This window comes from Caenorhabditis remanei, chromosome IV (genome assembly GCF_010183535.1).
Source record: "Caenorhabditis remanei strain PX506 chromosome IV, whole genome shotgun sequence".
Lineage (NCBI taxonomy): Eukaryota > Metazoa > Nematoda > Chromadorea > Rhabditida > Rhabditidae > Caenorhabditis > Caenorhabditis remanei.
The window spans coordinates 11,427,123-11,448,660 of NC_071331.1; the positions used below are offsets into that span (position 1 = coordinate 11,427,123).

At 39.4% G+C, this 21,538-nt stretch overlaps 2 protein-coding genes across 2 annotated transcripts; one reads left to right on the forward strand and one right to left on the reverse strand.

Moving 5' to 3' along the window:
* Nucleotides 1-621: 621 nt before the first annotated feature.
* On the reverse strand, nucleotides 622-10,720 carry GCK72_013312 (uncharacterized protein; the record flags this gene model as incomplete). The annotated part of the gene is made up of 14 exons (XM_053729791.1): nucleotides 622-963; nucleotides 1,623-1,827; nucleotides 1,887-1,939; nucleotides 2,584-3,045; nucleotides 3,218-3,637; nucleotides 3,690-4,439; nucleotides 4,490-5,182; nucleotides 5,253-6,814; nucleotides 6,866-7,146; nucleotides 7,200-7,579; nucleotides 7,636-7,720; nucleotides 8,272-8,341; nucleotides 8,563-8,641; nucleotides 10,712-10,720. The coding sequence occupies 14 exons, from the start codon at nucleotides 10,718-10,720 to the stop codon at nucleotides 622-624; spliced, it is 5,391 nt and encodes a 1,796-aa protein (XP_053584563.1).
* An 8,792-nt stretch (nucleotides 10,721-19,512) lies between these two features.
* GCK72_013313 (uncharacterized protein) lies at nucleotides 19,513-20,419 on the forward strand (the record flags this gene model as incomplete). Its single annotated transcript, XM_003101181.2, has 3 exons — nucleotides 19,513-19,671; nucleotides 19,900-20,103; nucleotides 20,150-20,419. 3 exons carry the CDS (start codon nucleotides 19,513-19,515, stop codon nucleotides 20,417-20,419), a joined length of 633 nt encoding a protein of 210 aa, XP_003101229.2.
* Nucleotides 20,420-21,538: the final 1,119 nt, after the last annotated feature.

Genomic DNA, 21,538 nt, shown 5'->3' on the forward strand with positions numbered 1-21,538 from the left:
GATTGCTCCTCTCGTGTTAAAACACTCGAAATGTTGTGTTGTTTTGGATCCAAAAAACTATTATAAAAAGGTAAAATCAGGTATCTTTATTTCATCTCAATCTCACGATTTTCGATTTTATAAAAAGAAAAAAAGGTGTTGTTGTGGTACAGAGAGAAAGAAAATAAAATAAGGAAAAGAAAACTCGTAAGAAGAAGAAAACGAAGGACTGATGGATGGGGACGGAAATCTTTGGAATTTCCAATACAGAAGAAGAGCCAGTTACAGTTGAAAACAATCATTATAAAAAGAGAGATGGGATGAGCGAGAGAAATAGAAATTAATTAAACTTCGATATATTTTTGTAGGAAAACGAGAAGGAAAGATGGTGGTGTGGAGAGAATTTCCAGAGGTTACACGAAACTTTGAAAGAAACCCGTCAGAATACAAATCGACATAAATTACACGCTAGTTGTTGTTCTTTTTCTTTTTTTCTGAAAAAAAATATGGGAAGATTTTCATGAAGGGGACATGGGGGACGGCGGGGCCGAGACTTGTATAATAAAATGAGAGAAGGAGAAATTATAATTATTAAATCAAAGAAAGGGGGAGAGAGAAAAGACTCTCATCATGCATTATCTATTAGGCCTGTGGAGGAATCTGTGGAGGAATCTGAGGAGGAAGAGGAGCTGCCGGATGATGTTGTGTTGGCTGGTGAGAGTTCGCCGTGTGATGGTTGTGGTTGTTGTTGGTGATGACTGGGTGGTGTGGAATTGAGTGCGCAGCAGTAGCTGATGAACCGTGGTGGTGGTGGTGGTTTTGGTGATTGTTGTGTCGAGGAGGAGGAGCCGATTGATTGTCCCGGTGACGGCAGGAAGCCGAGCCGCCGTTTGATCTGTTCGACGATTGAGACAGTGTCATGCGGTGTGCCGACGCGTCCGATGATGTTGTTGTCACTCCGTTCTGGAGTATTTTCGTCGTTGTCTGGAATCTGATGGGTCATTAGTAAGGTTCTAGGGATAAGTTTCTGACGATTTCTCAAGTTCAGCGCCGTGCAAAATATACGAACTTTGGCCGTTTTCAGTTGAAATTGTCCAACTTTGAGAGGGTGATATATCACTCATTGTCCCACCAATTGAATTTTTGATGGATCATACATATCAAAAGTAGAACTCCAGTTTTGTAGTTGACAACTTGTTTGTACGGGCACTCCCTAGCAAGTTATATTTCGAAAAAGTATTTTCGCCCTCAAATCGACCAATTTCAGACTGAAATTTTCAGTGCAAAATAGTGCGATTTTTGAGTTGTCGTCTTAAAATGACCATAACTCTTTAGGGAGTGCCCGTACAAAAAAGTTGTAAACTACAAAAATGAAGCTCTACATTTGTTCTGTATAAATAATTAAAAATCTACTTGATGGGACCATCAGTATTACTATGACACACTCACAAAGTTGGCAAATTTCAACTGAAAACGGCCAAAGTTTACAACCTTTTGACCGGTACTGTATGTACGTTTTAGAGGATTTCTCAAATATCAGCTATTGCTCTAAATTGGAGAGAATTTTTCTTGCACTATGAGAATTTCATTTCTGAAGTCACAACAGTTTTAACTTTAAAAATCGCTACAATTTTTACACTTACCTCAATATTCGGTGGCGGACTCGCTGGCAATGATATCGACGCATTTGTCAATGATTGCTGAAGTGACTGCAATGTGGTATCCGCATCGTCGTCAATCATTTCCGGATTGACAGAAGTGGCACGTGGCGGCACACGGACTTTCGAACGGAGACGTTCAATCTCCAGACGTTGCTTTTCGAGAAGTTTATGTTGTTCCATGCGATGTCTGAAATCGATTCGATAAATGGGTTGGAATAAACTAGTCCGACACTAATTGAAACTCACCGAACAATCATTTGAATCACTTCCGGATCTTCGCCTTCCATATCCATTTGACCCTGAAAATCATCAAGATTGATTTTCGAAAACTTCAGAAACTCGAAGCAAAAGTAAAACTTTCTCCATGACCTCATTTTGTTCAACATGTGCAGAAACGAACAGATGTGAAAAGAATGGCAGCGTCAATGTGTAAAAAGTGATTAAATATTATTGTAAAGTCAACGGCCGTATGTATAAACCCATCTTTCAAAAACCATGAGATTCTAGAGGAAGAAGAGAAGAACAACTCAAAAAAAGATTTCGGAAAAATTTTGGCTGAAAAAAAGGAACTGTATACCTACATTCCAACCAAAAATATGTTCACATCTCTTCATTTTCTCATGGCGAGTGGGCGTTTTGTAAAGCTTCTGTACAGTTTTAGACGGATTTAGCGCCTCCATTATTGAAATTAGATTTCTGTTGCATCCGAATAAAAACAGTCAGACGAAAATAGAGGAGCAGGAGGACGTCGGTGAGTTTTTTTTTGATATTTGAGATTCAAATTCTTGTAAACTTTAGTGTGTAAAAACCAACAAAAAAAACTAAAATCAACTATAAAATCAAGCAAGCGTGTTTCGGCCAGATGTTCCTATTGCAAGCAAAATCATAACGATTTTTAATGAATTAAAGGAACTAAATCAAAAATAAAATAATTAAAATTTACCTTCAGATCATAATCACACTCGGACACCGGGAACGGACTATGACTGGGCGGTGTTCCGATGCTAAAGGCACCTCCACCTCCACCATTTCGTTCATTCGTGAAACTTGGCGTCATCGGAGCCGTCGTCTCATCGCGAGAAGACGGTGCATTCGGTTGTCGAATGTGTGTTCCGAGTGTCGACGATAACGCCGTTTCGAGATTCTCAAAAGTAGCGAGTTTTGTGCCGGTCGTGTTACGAGTCATTGAAGACGTCATCGATTGAGCACATTCTTGATCTGTACTCATCGTCATTGCTGCTGGAATCGCTTCTGTCGTGGCTGGAGCCGACGCCGTCGTCTGAGGTACTGATGAGGTGAGTGTCACGTCAGCCATGTCTTCTAACATTGTGGAAGATAGAGATCCATCAGCAGGTGCTGACATTGTAGAGAGGAGATCCGGGTTAGGTGGTGAGACGAGCTGTTGCTGAACAAAATGGAATGGCGATTAGAAAATCAGAAGTTAGGTTAGGAAGAGAGAGAGATTGAACCAAAAAATGAAATAATCGAATCAGTCGTGCTATAAGCAGAAGCAACTAAACACTGTTTTCTAATTTATTTTTCGTTTTTTCATATTTTCGTTTTCAAAAGAATCTTACCGTTGAAGCATCCGTCAAATCAGGATGATCCGGTGGCATTGGTGTCGTTTCTCTTCCATCCGTATGAATTACTTTACCCAACGCTTCAGCCAATCCTTTCAACGTATCAATTGGAATCTCGTCTTTTCCATCTATCGCCGCTTGCTCATCACCCTCTTCTCGTCGATCTTGTTCCAGTTTGAGTGCTTCCAACTTCTCGTGTAATCCAGCAAGGCCAGATTCAGCATCTAGACGAGATGGTGATTGAGGCACACTTGCATTCGGAATGAGAGCGGCGGCGTGTGCAGCTGCGATGACAGCTGGAGCCTGACCGATGGAAGCTGGAACCGTTTGACAAGCAAGAGGAATCGTTTGAGGTGTCATCGACGTATGAGACTCCACCACAGTTGATGGAGACGCCGAATGAGACACACCGCTGACCTGTAACAACTTTTATTCGTGAGGTAATCAGTTCGAGAATTCAATTTCTTACCTTTCTCAGCTCACTTTCCAATTGTGTCAACACATCTGGTTGACTATTGACAACGAGTGGTTCTTGAACTGGAGCAGGTACAGAGATTGGGATTGTTTGAATGACAGCTGGAGCTTCAGATACTAACGTGGCAGTTGAAGCTGTTGACGATGAAGGCACAGTCTCCACAACGAATTGTTTCGTCGTCGGTTGTCCAAAAGCCTCCAGATTGAGAGAAGCAGTTGCGACAACTGGAGGAACACTAGGAACTGGTGGTGGTCCTGTCGGAATGATTGCTCCAGCTGCTTCTGGATGTGGTGTGGAAATCGATGAAGAAATCCCAGATTCGGCTTGTGATACAGGTTGAACAGTGAATCTTCTACCAGGCACACTAGTTGTTGATTGAATTGATGAAGTATTCGAATGAGTTGTAGCACTAGGCGAAGAGTTCGAGGAGAGTGAGTGAGCCACTGGGGACGGTGTTGCGAGATGAGTGATAACATGAGAAGTGATCGGTTGAACAATGACTGGCTCGGCTGTTGGAGGCGTTGGAGCAATCACCGGAGTGATTGTTGTTGTAGATACCACAGTTGTCGGCGTGGCAGCTATTGGATCAGCAGACTTTGTCACTTGGAATCGAGATGGTTTTGCGGCGGCGACCGGTGGTGCAGTTGTGCCAGGATCCGAATGATTCGTTGGTGATGTTACGGCAGGGCGGGGTATCGATTGGACACTCTCCGCATTCGATTCCTGGGAGACTTTCCGCACGTTCTGTAACTCAATTAGGAATGATTATGAGGTTTCAATTAAAATGAACTTACAGTTACTTGAACATTATTCGGTTCCTGAGAAGATTCTCTCGTCGGCGGTGTCTTCTCAATCTCGATTCTTGGCCTCGTAGCCGCTGCCACCGCCACTGAATCCTTCGGCATAACCGCAGTGATTGTTGGTGGTTCAGTGCTGTTCGGATCAAGAACCGTCGCCAATTTCGTTCCAACTCCTTTCTTCGAATCCGTATTGACCAGTTGAATGACTTCACTCAATTGTGCTTCCACAATATGAACATGAATTTTCAACAGACAATCCTCAGCGAGCAGTTTCGTAGCAATCGTGTTCGGTTTATCCGTTCCTGGAGCGAATTGAAATGTAACTGATTTGTGTGAAGTATCGAGACGACACGACACAAGAGCAAAGTTTCTCGACTCGTCACATCCCAGAATCTCCATCATCACTTTTCGTTTATTGCTCTTTTTCTTTTCTTCTTTCGCTTCAGCAGCTGGTCCATCGGTAGTCGTCGTGGGTGTTGGTGCTGGAGTTACCGGTGCTGTTGTAGTGGATACTGATCCAACCGTATCATTATTTGAAAGAACACTTGGAGCAGGTGAGGCTATTGAAGCGGGAGTATTGACTTGAAGAGCAGATGAATCAGTAGATATCGTACGGGGAACTGTGTTTTGAGCCAATGTTGGCGTTTGGAGATCTTCTTGTTTAACCGGGGCAGGTGATGGTGGAACCTGAAAAAATTTTCAGTTAAAATGCATTGAATTGACTTTGAAACTCAAATTTGGTTAGAATAAAACTTACCGTATTGCTTTGAACCGTTGGAGCTGGTACAGTCTGAACTGGAATCTCAATCGGCTTCGGCACATGAATCATCGTAGCTGGAACCGTCGGTGGCGCAGCAGTCGTTGGTGACAGAACTGGTGGTGCTTGCGGTTGAGTTGGTGACATAACCGGGATGTTGGCAACCATGGTGACCGGGACAGACTGTTGCGGAACTGCGGATTGTTGAGTCAATTCAGTGGATGTTTGGGTTGAGAGTGGTGGTGGAATTGGTTGTTGAGCCGAAGAGTGTGGAGTCGCTGGCGTCGGTGGAATAGGTGGTGGGTTTGCTGCGGCGACTGCTGCAGCTGCTGCTTCCTTCTCCAGCCGCTCCTTTTCCAGTCGTTCTCTTTCTTTCGCTTCAGCTCTCAACTTCAATTCTTCCTTGATTTCAGCCTCCTCTCGTATCCTTTCTTCCTCCTCTTTCGCTCTTTTGATCTCCAACAAACGATGATCTCGATCTCTTCTGAATGCATCAACTTTATCTTTTATCAGCTTGGTAATCATTCTCGTGTCCTCATCCGGAATATGTTGTTGTTCAATCATCTGTTGTACCACTTCATCAGCACTATCATTCTCGATATCGAAAGCGAATTGAAGTCCCTCATTCTCCTTGAATCTATACTGTTTCCGCTTCTTCTCATCGTAAACTCTCAACTGCATCTGAATCTCTACATTCAGATCGTTGAGGTCAGCATCACGATTCTTGATCTCTACACGGATTCCGATGAGGTCTTCTGGTGTGAAGAAGTCGTCAACAAGCAGTTGCTTCACAGTGCTTCTCTCCTCTCTTCTCACACGAATACATCGATCGATTATCTCTCGAATCTCCGGATATTGAGCCGGTATTCTTGAGAAGCACTCTGGTTTCACACCGGATATCACTTTTCGGTAAATGGTTGCTGGATTCATACACTCTGAATACGGATATTCTCCAGTGACCATTTCCAAAAGACACATCCCGAATGCGTACACATCGACACTCTCGTCATACATCTCTTCGTACATTTCTGGTGCCATAAATTCCGGAGTTCCAATGACCGATTTGGCGAATGATTTGTTTTTCAGTGTCGCCAAACCGAGATCTCCAATTTTGACACTTCCAGTTGTTCCAGTAATGAAGATGTTATCACACTTGAGATCGCGATGAATGACTGGTGGATTACGAGTGTGAAGAAACGAGAGTCCTTTGAGAATCTGTCGACACCACGATTTCAGCACTTTGATGTTTATTCGTTTGAATCGTTTCAAGTACATTTTGAGTGTTCCAGAAGTCATCAACTCGGTGACAAGTACAATATACTTTCGTTTTCCACACAGATCTGCACTCTCCCAGTAATCGTAGAAACGCACAATGTTCGGATGTTGAAGGTCTTTGAGCATTTCAGCTTCTTCACGGAATCGTTGTCGTTCCGTTTTGTTCAACTTGCTCTCCTGGAGTTCACACCAAGCGACAGCGACTCCAGTTTCTGTATCCAATCCACGGAATACCGTTTTGAAAGATCCACGTCCGAGTTCTTCATCGAATTTCAAGAATCGCCCGTCTGAAATAATTCAGTCATATTCCTCTTACTCAAACTGTGGTGAAAACTCACTTTTACTCTTATCAATCGGCTTCTCCTGCGCATCGAAATCGTCTTCCACATCAATTTTTCTCGCCGCTTTCTCCTCTTCCTCTCGTTTCTCCGCTTCTTTTCGTGCTCGCTCCTCTTCACTAATCTTCTCCTCGTCTCCTGTCAGAGTACGTGGCCCTTCGTTGACGAGAGCGTCTGTCAGCGTTCGAACTTGAGACAGAATACCGAGACGTTGTTGTGGTTTGTCTTTGTCACCGGCATCATTTGAAACTGATGTGCTTGGTGGAATTTTACTCGTTAACCTATAAAAAAGGAAAACTAGAAAATTGCTTAATTCCTTCTCTTCATTCTGTACCTAGATCTGTCAAATATACTATGTTGGGGACTAGATACTGCATTCTGTAACACCGTCGCTGCCACATTAATCGGACTTCCCGTTGATGGTGACATCGGCCCTCCTTTACCAGAGACCAACGGCGTTGCAGCCGATGTCGGTGATATTAACAGAGGAGGCAGTGTCCCATTCGTTCCGATGGCTTGAGGGATACGAGATGCTTGGTGATTATGAGTAGTTGGATGTGATGATATCGTTGATGAAGCTGTCGATGTGGTTGCTGTCATTGGAATCGATGAATTGATAAATGACGTTGTATTGGATCCAGATGGAACATCAGAAGCAATACTCGTCGACGCGGTTGCTGATGTCTCGTCCGGCCTCCGAGGTTTTGTTCCCCACTGAAACTAAATTTGATGCTTATTTTCGATGATAGAAAATGGAAAAAAAAACGCACTTTCATAGGCCTTGTCCGTCGCCAATCTTGCTGAACAGCTTCCAGTCTCGATCGTTCCTCTCCAGACAGCCAGTGCGACCCCATTCTGCAAAAATTGAACATTAAAAGGGGCTCTTCCCTTCAATTTGTGACCTCTTTCTCTCATTTCTAGTCTGTAATTGTCTACTAGCCAGCAATAAATCATTAGAAATCGGGAACTCCATTTCAATAGTGGAGAATAAAAATACAGGAAAAAATTGATCGTGAGTGGGGAAAACTTCACGAATTCTTTCCAGGAGTGCGGGGGAATGTATGATAGGAGAGACGGGGAAAATTTGAAATTCAAATCGAATCAAATATTCCGTATTCGCTATGTGAGTAAAGGCCAAAGAGACTGTCCACATACAATTTTCCGCCCGTCCCGACACAGTTTTGCATACGGTTTTCAGAAGAGAAAGAGAATGCTCACATGACCCATCAGAATTGTCACGAAATGAAAGAGAATAGGTGTTTTTGTTCAATGAAACCCAATTTCTATATTGAATATGCTATATTTAGAATGTGTTCTTTTCAGACTCATCGGAAGAATTTCAGATGGGGAACCGCCCCTCCAGGGACCATATTTTGAGTTTTCTCAAAATATACCAGAAAACATACGTGGGATTTTCCTGTGCTGGATGCAGCTCATCGACCTTTTTGATCCGATTCACTAATCGACGACGAGTACCTGGAAAAGCTTCAGAAGCGGTAAGTGATAAGTCTCTCTAACTACACTTTTCAAAAACCAAACTTTTTCTCGCTCTCTATCAGTTCAAAAAATCGCTTTAAAATTCGTCAACCTAATCCTCTTGACGTAGGTGACCAAAAAGAATAGGGGGAATAGACTCTAACCTTTTTCTGTGATAGTCGACTTTCGAGGGAAATTCCCCAAAGAGAGAAAATACTTACCAAAATTACTAGTAGACGATGTCGTTCCCGTACTCGTTGAGCTCGGCGGAGCAGGTGGACGTCCACCGTTTGTTATTGACTGAAAAAGAAACATAAATAGGAGGTCATCGTACCTTCGGGAATTTTCTCGGGAGGTTGGTGGGGATGTTGAAACATTCTATTTTTGTCTCTACTACATAGAGAATCATCATTAATTCAAAAACATCGGCTACCAGTTAGTTGTTCCCTTTCCAACCTATCAAAACATTGATCACCACGTGATTGTAATATTAGGGTAAACGGTGGTTGTGGTGGTTTTTTGGGAGTGGAAAACGAACGAACATGTTCAGAACATGGAATGTTCTCGTTTTGTGTTAGAGGTGAACAGAACCTGGTCAGTTGTAAATTTTTAAAGTTTGTTTGATTTTTCCATTTTGATGTTTGCAATAAAACTTCAGACACTTTATAGTGGGTCAGACTAATTGTTGCTAATAGCAGCTCTAGATTGGACAATCATGTTCAAAACTGCTAGAACTAGAACTAGAACTACTTTGAAGATTAAGTAAAGCTGTCGATGCTATTTGAAAAAAAAATCAACTTCTAGCTTTCACATGCTCAGCTCAAAAACCAAGCTAAAAACTATGGTAGGAAATGTTTTCGTTGCGAGACCACTAAAGCAAATTAAAGGCGCTTTTGAACGAAAAATAAGAGTTTCTGATCAGCGAGAACCATTTTGAATTGATCCACAAGAGAAAACCATTCAAAAAATCATACTTTACCGATGAGAACGTCGTAGAATGTGTTGAAATAGGAATCGAATGAGAATGATGATGGTGTGAAAAGCAAGACTGAAACAAGTCGAACGATAGACACATCGTCGTCTTCTTCAGAAGACAAAACCCACTCGCGGGGAGGTAGAAAACGTTACACACTCTGCGTCTAATTTCCCAATTCCACGTGCTTCATCTATTTTCTCTATACTCTATATGTATATATCACTGTCGATTCGAAAATCAAACAAGACACTGAGAAATTTTTGAAGAAAAAGAAGAAGACGTTGGGAGAAGGAGATGGGCGATGTTTATGGGTGGCGAAACGAAGAAAAAAAGGCGGGAAAGAACAACAAAAAACAACAAGAAGAGAGTGAGACAGTAACTGCTATCAATTTCTTTGCAACCCGATGGAGGCCATTACAAGAAAGTTGATACTACTGGAATACGGTAGATCACTGACCAAAGTCTAGAGCACTCACCCAGCAATAATATCTCCGATACTTCCGATAATTTACTGCTATCATATTTCTTCTTCCAGAAGCTTATCTTCTTTCTAATTTCAGGCTCATTTTATAGGGGGCGCCCACGGGTATGTGATCGTAAATCAACTTTCATACGTCTCTCATTTTCCCTCACTATTTCTTCAAGCTTCATTAAAATTTCAATTTTCGTGTGTTATAGTTTTTGTCTTTTTTCAAATTCTCTTTGCTTTTTTTTTCTTTTTTTCGACAGTACGCTCACAAGAAAACCGTCTCCTGACGAAGAAAGACTGAAAGCCGAAAGCCGGCGAGATCAAATGGAAGAAGAAAAACGATCAATTTGTCTCGATTTCGGCAACAATTAAATAGCCATCAAATTGGGAAAAAGAAGAAAAAATAACAGAAAAAAAGCTATGGGAATCTATTCCATTGGACTTTGTCCAGAGTAGTTTCGAACGGAAACACGTGATGGAATCCAGAAGAAAAATCTAGAGAAAAAGATAAAAATCTCCGAGAATCTGCAGATAATGAATGCCATTTTGCAAGAGGGAAATGGTCATTACATTACTGAAAATCGAATAAATTCCGAATTGTCAGTCGACTATTGAACGAAATTCTCAGTCCGATTTCAGACCAAAATCCAAACTGTTCAAATCCAAAACACAGTAAATTCTGTACCCATCGACGATTAGTTGCAAAACGGTTGAGTGACCGTCGGGGAAAGGGATTGTCAAATTGAACAGAGGAACTAAACACAGAGAATACTCATCGATGGAAGATTGAAGAGGATCAGCCGAATCAACCGGTCTACACACCTACACAATTCATAAAGTACTTTTACTTTTTTTTCGATTCAAGCAGGTTACGACTCGCAACATTTTTTCGTTTTTGAAATTTTGAAATTTAAAAAAAACTCACATCAGGCATCTTTCCGTTCGACAGCTGCTGCTTCTGATAACTGATTTTCTTGATTTATGTCCTCAATCGATTCGACTCCAAAAGAAGTGTGAATTCGAGAACAAAAGTGTATTTGATTGATAGAGTTGAAGTTGGGTAGAGATAGAGCTCCTGTTTATGTATGTGCTTGAATGAGGAGAAAAAAGGAAGGAAGTGTCGACTAAAAACTCGATGATATCTGCATTTCACTGCTCCGGATATCAAGCAAAGAGCCCGCACGGTATCGGTCTGAAAATAATTAATTAAGAATGGGTAGGTTTTGAAATGAGAACGATAAAGAGCGAAAATGAAACGTGAAAAAGTTTGAGAAGATTCGTCGAGGAAAAAAATTTGAGAGTGGAAATCGGGAATTCATAGTTGTCAAGGCCCGGGTAAATTGGCGCCAAAGTTCAAATTAAAATGTTTTTTTTTTGTATTTTTTCCGCGAAAAAAACAAATGTTTGACTATCGTTAAGAATTAGAAGAAATTATGAAAGTTCATCCAAAACGGTTAAATTTTCGATGAAAAATTGAAAAACATTTCAAAAAAAATTGGAAAAAACGGTCATTTTTTGCCGGGTCGAGCCTTCAAACCTTTCCGGGTCTTGACAAGTATGCGGGAATCGTTTAACAGAGTAGATACAAAAGGTTAAATAATGAAGAAAACATCAAAATTCATATCAGATATAAAGTGCAACGCAGCAAAATTTATTATGAAATTAGGTTGCTTCTAGAATTATAAAAATGACTCATTTCGTTAAAATTCTGCTGAAACTCGTCGGAAAACTCAGAAAAACGTCTCCAAGCTTTCCAAAAAATGAAAAGTTCGAAAGAACAATGACTCCTCCAAAACCACAGAAAAGAAAGAAAAAAAACCATCAAGGAAATTGAGAAAACTGGGCAATTCCTCTTCTTCACAAGAAAAGAAAATTAACGGGTGCCAGGCGGAGAGAATTCCGAAATTTCGAAAAGAAAAAGCCAAGAGCGCGAGAAATTTTTCAAATTTCCAAGGATTTGCATCGGAAATGAATGGAAGAAGAGAAGCGAGATAGAGAGACTCCCGAGATGACAAAGACGTTTTGATGAATGGCACACACTGTCCTTGACCAGTCCATGTGTGTCCATCTCTTGTGTCCACTTACTATCTCTTCTGATATCGTAATCAATCTCTCTTCTATTTTCTGCAACAACACTTAACAGAAATAGATATCAAGAAGACGTGACGAGGCGGAGATATTTGTGAGATTTGTCTAGAAGGATGACAATACGGTGGTGCCACGTCATAACACCTTCTTCTATTCATATGAAAATAGGCCGTTTCAACTCAAAGAAACAAGGTCACAGAAGAAAGAGAGAGAAAAGGAATACTACGAAGAGTCTGCCATTTTGCAGAGACGAAAAAAAGCTCGTTAATAGTGAGAACAAAACGGTGATAACGTTTGCAGAGACGCATACGAAACATAAAAGTTCCGATTCGCTGTCTCTGGAAAAACTACGCTGAATTGCTTATTCTAGAACTAGGAAGATAAGGAAGAAAAGAGACTTGAACTAACAGAAAAATGTGAGAACACAACAAATCCAAAAATGGAACACGCCTGACATCACTTCCAAAAACTTCCAACAGAGAGAAAAAAACGCCCACCTCTTCACAGTGAGCACCACCCCTCCGGCCATTCTGGAGCCAATTGAGCACTTAGGTAGCTGCCACTCAATAATAGTCCCATGTTTCTTTTGACTCATCAACCTGAGTTTTGATTGGCAATCACTTGAGAGGAAAGAAGACAGAGACAAGCTAAATGAATGGATCGAAGTTCAAAATGTGACATTTCAAGAATGTCTTCCAAAATAGAACTGTATCATTTCGTTGTCAAGTAATTCAATGACCCGGAAAACTAAAGGTGTTTCTAGTCATAACCGACCAGCTGATTCTGCAGGAAACATTGAAGCAATGCGACAAGAAGAGTCTACAGTATGACAGGAATTTCAAGTCTTCCCACTTCAATCAGAGCGATTGACAAAAAGTGGAGAACGAACAACTAAACTTCAGTTATAGACTATAAAACAAGCATGTGGTTTGGTTTTTTCAGTGCTGCTCCTCTTTCTCAAAGCACCTCGAGGAATAACGAACTCGTGAAAGAAGGGGATGACTGTGTTGAAGACCTCCTGCATCTCTCGATGACACTTACTCGTTCTCCTTATTCTGATTCTCACTCCTCCTCCTACACACATACTGTTATCAAATTCCCCCCTTCTTATCATTGGATCATAACTATCATCGTCTTCTTCTTCTTCTTCTTCGTTTTCTTCTTATGACTGGGGGTCTTCACGTGATTCGACCTTCTAGAGAAATAGAGAGAGTGAGGATAAGAGACACTGTTTACTTATATTTTTCTTTTCTTCTACGGGGAGGGCTTATTCAAACTCTCTTTACAATCGTTCAATGGTCACTTTGGTTCTGGTTGACCGGAATATATATTTTGTGTCTCTTTTTCTTTCTCTCTCGCTCGGAAACGAAAAAAAGAAAGAGAGAGAGAAAAAACTGCTGAACTAGATGGACAAGACTGAAGAAAAGCAAGCATACATGCGGAAGAATGAATCATACAAAAACGATTAGTAACGTTATATGAAATTGAAGAAGACGAAAGAAATAGGTCGGCTAGGTCAAAAGATCGATTTTTAAAAGTGCAAAAAGTGATTCGATGGTGAAAGGGTAAAAGTTTTCGAAAAAGTCTGCAAATACTCCCACTTTTATGGGGGAGACGGTGACGATTAGATTGAGGTGTCGACCTTTTCAAAAAGTTGCCGCACACTGTGCTTGTAGACCAGAATTTCAGTCAGATTTGCTATTGTGAAAAGAAGATTCTGGAGATTCTGGACGTCTTCTCACGTTTCGCTGAATACCAAAATGAATTCTAGCTTCAGTTTCGTTTGTGAGTTTTCAGACAAAACTCTTGTAACTCGAATCAATTTTGTTATCAGAAAAATAGAAAAAAAATATTCAGAATCCCCACGCCGGCAGTTTTCCAGTTATATTCACCGAAAAACATAAATAGAAAGAATTTCAAGAAAAAACGTAGGAATTTAAAAACACGAAATCTACAACTTCCAAGCTTCAAAAAAGAGAGAGAAAACGTGCGCCTCGAAATCGTACCGAGAAGGTCACATCTGGGGTCGAAGTGAGAATTAATCAAGGGAGAAGTGTGGGTGGAATAACAAAAATTTGAATTTTTCACATAGAATACGCACAAAGTTTTTGAAGAATGCCACCAAAAAAGGGATTGTTGTGTTTTGCAGAAAAAAAGAAAAGAACCGAAAAAGCTGCAAAAGCGACAAACATGACGAAGCGAGTGGGGCGCGAATGGGGGTTCGGATTTCACGGATTTCATGGAAAACGAGGGAAAAAGTTGCGAAATCTGTATACATCGAGTATCCAGTTTAATGAGACAAAGTGGGGATGAAGCTAGAAGTTTCGAAATGAAAAAAGAAAAATGTGATTTTTTGTTCTTTTTGCTTTTTCGAAAAGTACTTGAAATGAAAACAGCGAAGAATGAAGAAGCTTTGACGATATTTGCAAAAAAAGGTTGAGTTTACCCTAACTTTTTCACACAATCATCTCCTCCTCTCTATCTCTAAAGTCCTTGAGAATTTGAGTTGAGTACCAAAACGAACATTTTTGTAATGTAAGAAAGGGAGAAGCTGAGAGAAAGGTATAGGTAGTTGGGGAGGGGTTGCTTTTTTGTTTAACAGAAAAATGAATAGAAGAATGCGAAGAAGTGAGAAGAAGAAGCAGTTGGAGTGGGTGGTTTTGGATAGGTAATGTCTTCTCCCCGTTCGTGAACTGTCTGCGTCTCCGAGCCTCTCGTCGCGCAGCCAGCAGCAGCACCACTCGATTTCCCACGGGTCAAATGGCGGGAAAAGCGGATAAAGACAGTTTAAACCATATGATAAAAGTCAAACTACTTGGTAAACGGAAGTAAAGAAAACGAAACGAGAGAGAGATAGAGAGACAAATTGAAAGGGCACATTGAAAAACACGGGATTTTTTGGAGGTGGAGGCCCTCCCAACTGCTCAAGGACTCCCGGAGCCGCTGCTGTGCTGCTGCTCTTCATCGCTTCGTTTCGTTCGTTCTCTCTCGCGAAGAGTGAGGAGGGGGAGCGAGAGAGAAGAGACGACAGACATGTTAGACAGTTTCTTTCGACTCTCTCACTCTCTCGCCTCGTTTCTCTCTTTTTCTTTCGAGTCGAGAAAAAGCGAGAGAGTGAGAGGAAGAGAAGAAATGAGGACTGCTGCTACGACTACCCCACTCTTTTCGTATCAATCGCTGCGTCTCTATTAACACACCCTATCACTAATCGACTGAAAAATAGTGTAACTTTGACGGAGAGTGGTGCAGAGACAGGCGAGTCCAATCCTCGTCGGCTAAAGAGCGTTGGTTCGAGTGGGAGCGCCATCTCTGTCGTCTGTGTCGGTTTTTTGCGTGTGCTTGTGCGCTTTTGCAACATGTGAATTGAGTATTTAGTTTGTCAAAGCGTTTTTCGTTTTTTTTCTTCTTTTTCTTTCCTCTCCTTCTCGCTATACTTCTCGGGAGCACAGTGGTCGAAGAGAACGTGCAAGGCTATGGATTTTGTGTAATTTTCAAGTTATTAGCGACAATTAGAGAGCCACGACACTTCAAAAATGGAAAGAATTGAGCGAGAAAATTACGGAAAAGTGAAAGAGCAGCAAGAAGTAGTTTTCTAAAGGAAAATGCTATAAAAACAAATGAAATGAGACGGAAAACTATCAAAGGTAACCTAATAGCGCTCGGAAAACCGGAAAATGTGCTGAAAAATAAAAATTACAGCCGAAAATCGAATGAAAAGGTGAAATTAATTAATTTAGTGTCGTAGGGTACGGTGTATTGACTGCGAACACCGCCACGTCAGAATGCAGACACAGCGAAAAGTTGGAAACAAATTTCGCGCGGTTTCTAAAAAAGTTTTCAATAATTTTCAGGTTTTCGCGGTTAAAAAGAATAGAAAATTTTAGAAATTCATACAAAAAATTAGAAATTGGGTCAACTTTCTCAAATAAAACAGTGAATTTCGATTTTTTGGAGTTAAATTTTTCGTATTTATTTCAGAAATTTTTTAAATAGAATTTCTCGTATATTCACTCAATTTTAAATTAAAAACCAGCAAAATTATTCAATTTATTACTGAACAGCAATAACTTTTACAGTTTCGAAGTGGAATATCTGAAAAAATGACCGGTTCTTCACTTTTTCAATTTTAATTCGAAAATTTTGCTTTTCTTTAAAAAAATCAAAAGTCCAAAAAGTACAACCTTTTGCAAAAGTTTTCTCTTAGAAAACCCATTTATCGGTGCAAAAGACTCGTTTTGTTTTCTCTCTGTCGGACAGATGCGAGATGGACTCTCATCGATAAGTAATAGATTTCTCGGGAAAAAGACAAAAGAGCACAGAAAGCACAGAGACCCCAAGCCAATACCCATTTTTTATTATCCCCCATTTCTCTTCGGACACTGGAGACTGAAGACTGGACTTTTGACGGGGGAAGAAAAGGAGAAGAGTGAAAATGAGAAGTCTCACGACGACGATGAATTGAAAAGAAAATGTGTTTTTTTCTATTGAAACAAACGAAGGGAAAAGAAACAAGTTTCCGATTTTTAAAATTCAAAACTAAACTCAAAAGTGTGCCTTTCCTTTCCAGATTATGCTAATAACCGACAACGTGACCATGATCATTCGTCAGAGACTCACGGGATACCGGAATACAAAAATCAAACATAAAAACTTCCTGAAAATGAGTGACGAATACCAACTTTTGTATTTTCTTTTGAATACTCTGTTTTCAGTTTCTCCCATTGTACCTCACCAAAGGTGAACGATCAAAGTTACGAATGATGTCACTCCTTGACAGTCTCGGTGTAATCGGAACCTGTATTTTTATTTTTACTCACTCGGTTCGTTTTTTGATGAAGACGCCTTCGGATTCTCAGGATTAACAGGAATTGGGGGCAATGAGGGGAAATCGGAATACCGAATATTCGTTGGGAAATCGAAGATTCTGGAAGTTTGTCGAGGCTACCCCCTTCTCAAGTTATGTTTACCGAAAACACATATTTTATAATCTGAAAATCCTTAACTGATCCTGGATAAGCATTGAGTGAAATAAAATATGTACGATCACTTTACAACTCTGCATTATTGGGCCAGGTTACTGTAGGAGTAGCGCAGCTACAAAATTCAAGAAAAACTTGGGCTACAGTAATCCTCAAGCTCTGAAATATTCTTGCCTCGATTCAGATGATACTTCTGATTGTTTGATGTCTGTGTTTCATATGCCATGTGTGTACTCTTTGAAGGAATTTTAAATTTACATAATCTGGAAATACCAGTTTTCGGAATAGAAACAAACAATGACCAATCGCAACTATTGAAAAAGATGTTTGGGAAAAAAGCTTCGCATAAAAGTTTAGCAACTGTCTTTATCATCACTGCAATTCGGGGGTTGTTTCTCAATTCTAAACCATTACCAATTCCTGATAGATAAATGAAATCGCAATAATCAAGAAACTGTTCGAATGAGTTTTTCATTCACATCTATAACCTCGGAGAAACTGAAAAAATATGGAACCTTTGACAATGAGACCGTGAGAGTTATCTTACTTTTTGCAATTTGAATACTCAAGCCAGTTAGTCAACGGAAAATTCATTAAAATTCAAGAATATAAATTCACTGTTGCAGAGTCATCATATTTCCAAATATTTCCTCCTTAAAGCTGATGTTTTTGATAGAAGCCTTTTGACGTAATACAGGTCTTTCAATTATCCGGAATACCCAACTTCATCCCTATAATTTTTCAAATAAGAAAAAATTCAAGTTTCAGAACTTCTAGAACTCTCGTGAATCCGCATTTACTTATTCAATGAATCAAATATTTAAGAATTGAGAATTTCTTGTATGACGTCCGGCTATGTTGTCAAGTCCAGCTGTTTTCTTCAAGGTGGAACCTTGTAAAAAAAATCATACTGTCGGATTTATTCAGCATGCGAAGAAGATAACATTGAGAAACTGCAAAAAATCATAAAGAGAAACTGATAACTCTGATACTTATCCCACTTCCTTATATTCATTGTTTCAGAATGATCAGAATGAAAACAAAAAATGGACTTTACAGTAAAATGATTACTACTCCCATTTTGCTTATGATTTATTCCTACGGTATTGTTTGATCAATTTGACTTAAAAACAAGATTCAAGAAATCGCAAAAATAAATAAGCATCTTCTGGTAGAACTATAAAAAACATATTTCAGTTTCAACTTCTCCATTTTTTCAGGAAATTTTCATCTGGAACTGATAACTTCACCAACGACAAGAAATGTTTCCTTCTATGTAACTCTGCTAGATACATTTGACATCATTTGTATATATTTTGTCACGAGCAACTGTATTTTTCAACAAAAATGGTTCTGATAGATGATTCATAGAATTATGCCTCCTTAAAAATTACTCAGTGACAAAAACAAGAACATTGAGAAATCGAAAAAATTTAATTCAGAGTTTTTTTTCTGTTTCTGAATACCTAGACAATGAGTAAAAATCTCAATAGTTCTGTAATGCATCATTCAACCGATAAGTTTGGTCAAGACAACTGTGCCAGTCCGGAAGAAACCCCGAGCTCTAACATTTCCCGAAAATTTGAAGAGTTTTAGATTCTCTGAACTCCAGACATTTCTTTTAATCAAACGAAAGTTGCGGTACTACATATGGACTAATAACTTTGGAGAAACAGTGAAAAACTTCATCAATAAAATCTGAAAATTATCTCAGATTAAAAAAAAATTTATTCACAGCGTCTGTAAAGTGAAGCAGACATCAACAGCGTGTGGTTCAATGTGCGAATTGTTTTTTGCAGCGAAATTTTAGTTTATATAATCTAGAAACATTCACATAGGAGTCACGCCCTACTTTCTGAGTTGACACAAAAATGCAGTTTCAACCATTCTATATTCCTCAGAGACGGTATTGACATTTTGATTTGACGTACTCCGTACAGCTATTATTAGATTATTTGAAACGTTTCAGCATTAACAAGATTATTTTGTTAAGATTTTCAGACTGCTCGAGAAAAGAGACGGAGACAAACTAGAGTTTAGAGTTTCATCAACACCAGATCTATAAAAAAAACTTCACTCACATGTTCTTGGGTCCATGTTTTGTTCTTTTAGATTTCCAACATTTTATCCTCTATTACCTTTCACAACACAACTTGTTTTGCAAGGTAATCCATGAAAATTAGAATTGTTAATGATTCGCTTTGAAGAAAATTAAAATTTCACTGTTACCGGAGCTTTTGAACAGAAAGAAAGATTTAGACAGTTTTGATATGGCACTTATAATTGACTTGAATCCGTTTTTATCAGAGCTGAAATCAAAAGATTAGAAAGTATGGATATGTCACATGTTGTTTTTAAACAATTTCCTGTTTCAATGATCTATCATTTCCTCAAGTAATCCCATTCACCCACTTCTGGCGCTCGCTATGCTATAGTACTTTGAGATTTGAGAAATTCATGTTTACCTATATAAGTTCTTCCGTAACATTACATCACTTGCATACCGTTGGGTAGAGCTGTTTCTATCTCAACAAAAATGTTTTGTTGTTGGGTGATTCATGGCAATGTTTTTGTAGAATTCTTTCTAACAATTGGAACAATTCAATATAAAATAAATAAAAGTTTTGAAATTGTGAAAAGAAATTATCCAAAAAAAGTAATGTTGAAAATTCTAACATTCCTCACATTACTTGTGACATCTACTGTTTCGAGGTCAACTGATGATATTCCTGATCTATTTCTATTTTTGATTAGCAATACACCAGCAGAATGCAAAGATCAAACCTACGAGCTGGCAACGAAATTGATGAAGACCAAGGTATGAACTCTGGCTAGAAATGTTGTTCCAGGCGGTCTTATACCGTCAGAAGTAGAAATTTAAGTTTATTCTACCCGCTACAAACTGTCCACTCTCTGTTGCCTGTAATTTAAAAAAAGTCTGAATCATATCGGTCTATTTCAAAAATCAACTGTTTCTGAATCCCTTATAGTTAGTAGGTTATTTAAAATTCAGCTGTTTTAATCGTATCGAATAGCCTCTTTTCAGAATGATCTCGAACTAAAGTACGGAAACATCGAGATGCTTTACAACAAAGAACTCATGAATTCTCTCGTCCAAAAATTCAAAACAATATCTGATTCTATCAACTCACCCAACTGCTCTACGATCAACTTTGTCAAGTATTTTCTCGATGGAACAGTATTTATTGGTAATGAAATTTATGGAGAAGCATTTGCTTGTTTATCTGAAGTACGTGACATCAAGTCAATCTGATATTCAAACGAAACTTTTTCAGGAAGATCTTGAGACTAAATTCACTGATTGTAACACTGGAATGGTTCCGAAGGACTCGGATGTTTTAGAGTACCTGAAACCGGTTTCCTATTGTGTTACTCATAAACTGGAATGCTCACCAGAAGATCGAAAGCATTTTATTTCCGCAGTTTACGCTGGTGCGGATCTATTCGAGACGTTCAATAATGGTAGAGAAGTACTGAAAAAGATGGAGAGCAACAAGTTGACACTGAAGTTTTTGCCAGAAAAGTATGAACATATTTTGAAGTGATTAATATGAATTACCTGTTTTTCAATAAATAGTAAAGATGAAACACAAATCGAATGAATTTAGCTGCTCTCGTACCAGTGATCTTCAGTTGTATAATGCCGGAATGTCAGTAAAAACAGCAAGAGAAATAACTTCTGTTTCAGAACAGAGAGAAGCTGGCCTCCCGTTTCAGCGAGAGTAATCACATCTCATCTACAACTCAAAATTGAAGTTCATTAGAAATTATCGTAGAACTCCGGGATCCGATATACCGAAAAGACTAGAATGGAAAATATCGGAACGGTCTATCCAAGTTCTTCTTCCAGATTCCATATAAGCACATGAAAAACTCAAAGGCTTAGAATTAAGGTATCATTACACAAAACAAGGTATCATTACACAAAACAAATTCAGATAACAATTAGCAATTATCCAGAAACAGTGAAAATTTGAAGTTTCCTTATTTCCCGCTAATTACCGTATACGTATAAGATTTTAAAGAACATTTCATAGCACATGGTTGCTAAACTTATGGTCCCGTATGTGCCATTATCTAGATGAAAATGATTACTCGGTAGTGGGAATTCAGAAATAGAATCTTCCAAACGAAAGTCTGAAATCGAAGATTTGCGCGAATTTGGATCCTTCAATCCTGGACCAATAGGAAAACTAAGGATCACACGATTTTCATAATTTCGCATTATTTTTGCTGAATGCCACTGTGCCCATTCTGCCCATTGTTTGATGTATTGTACATTGAACTAAATGAATAACGAGAAACAGTGAATTTTCAAAAAATTGCCAACGTCTCTTTTTACATCTCTCTTCTTGTTAGAAATCATTAGATGTTCATTACCTCGAATTCATATCCGATTAGGTGGTCTGAAACTAATATTTTTGGAAAAAAATTCACAATCATACACAGATTCCTTCCATCAAAAATCATTATCGCAACCTAAAAGACTCTTCCTCTTCCCCTCGCCCGCAAGTACACAAGGTTCATAGCTGCCTTCTCTGTTGTCTCTGTTCTTGACACTGGTGGCCTTGTGGTTAGTGCGCTCGTCCAGCGTGCCGCCCACCACCCGCCGGTTCGATTCCCTGTGTATGACGACACGATGTTAGGGACATCTGCATCAACCG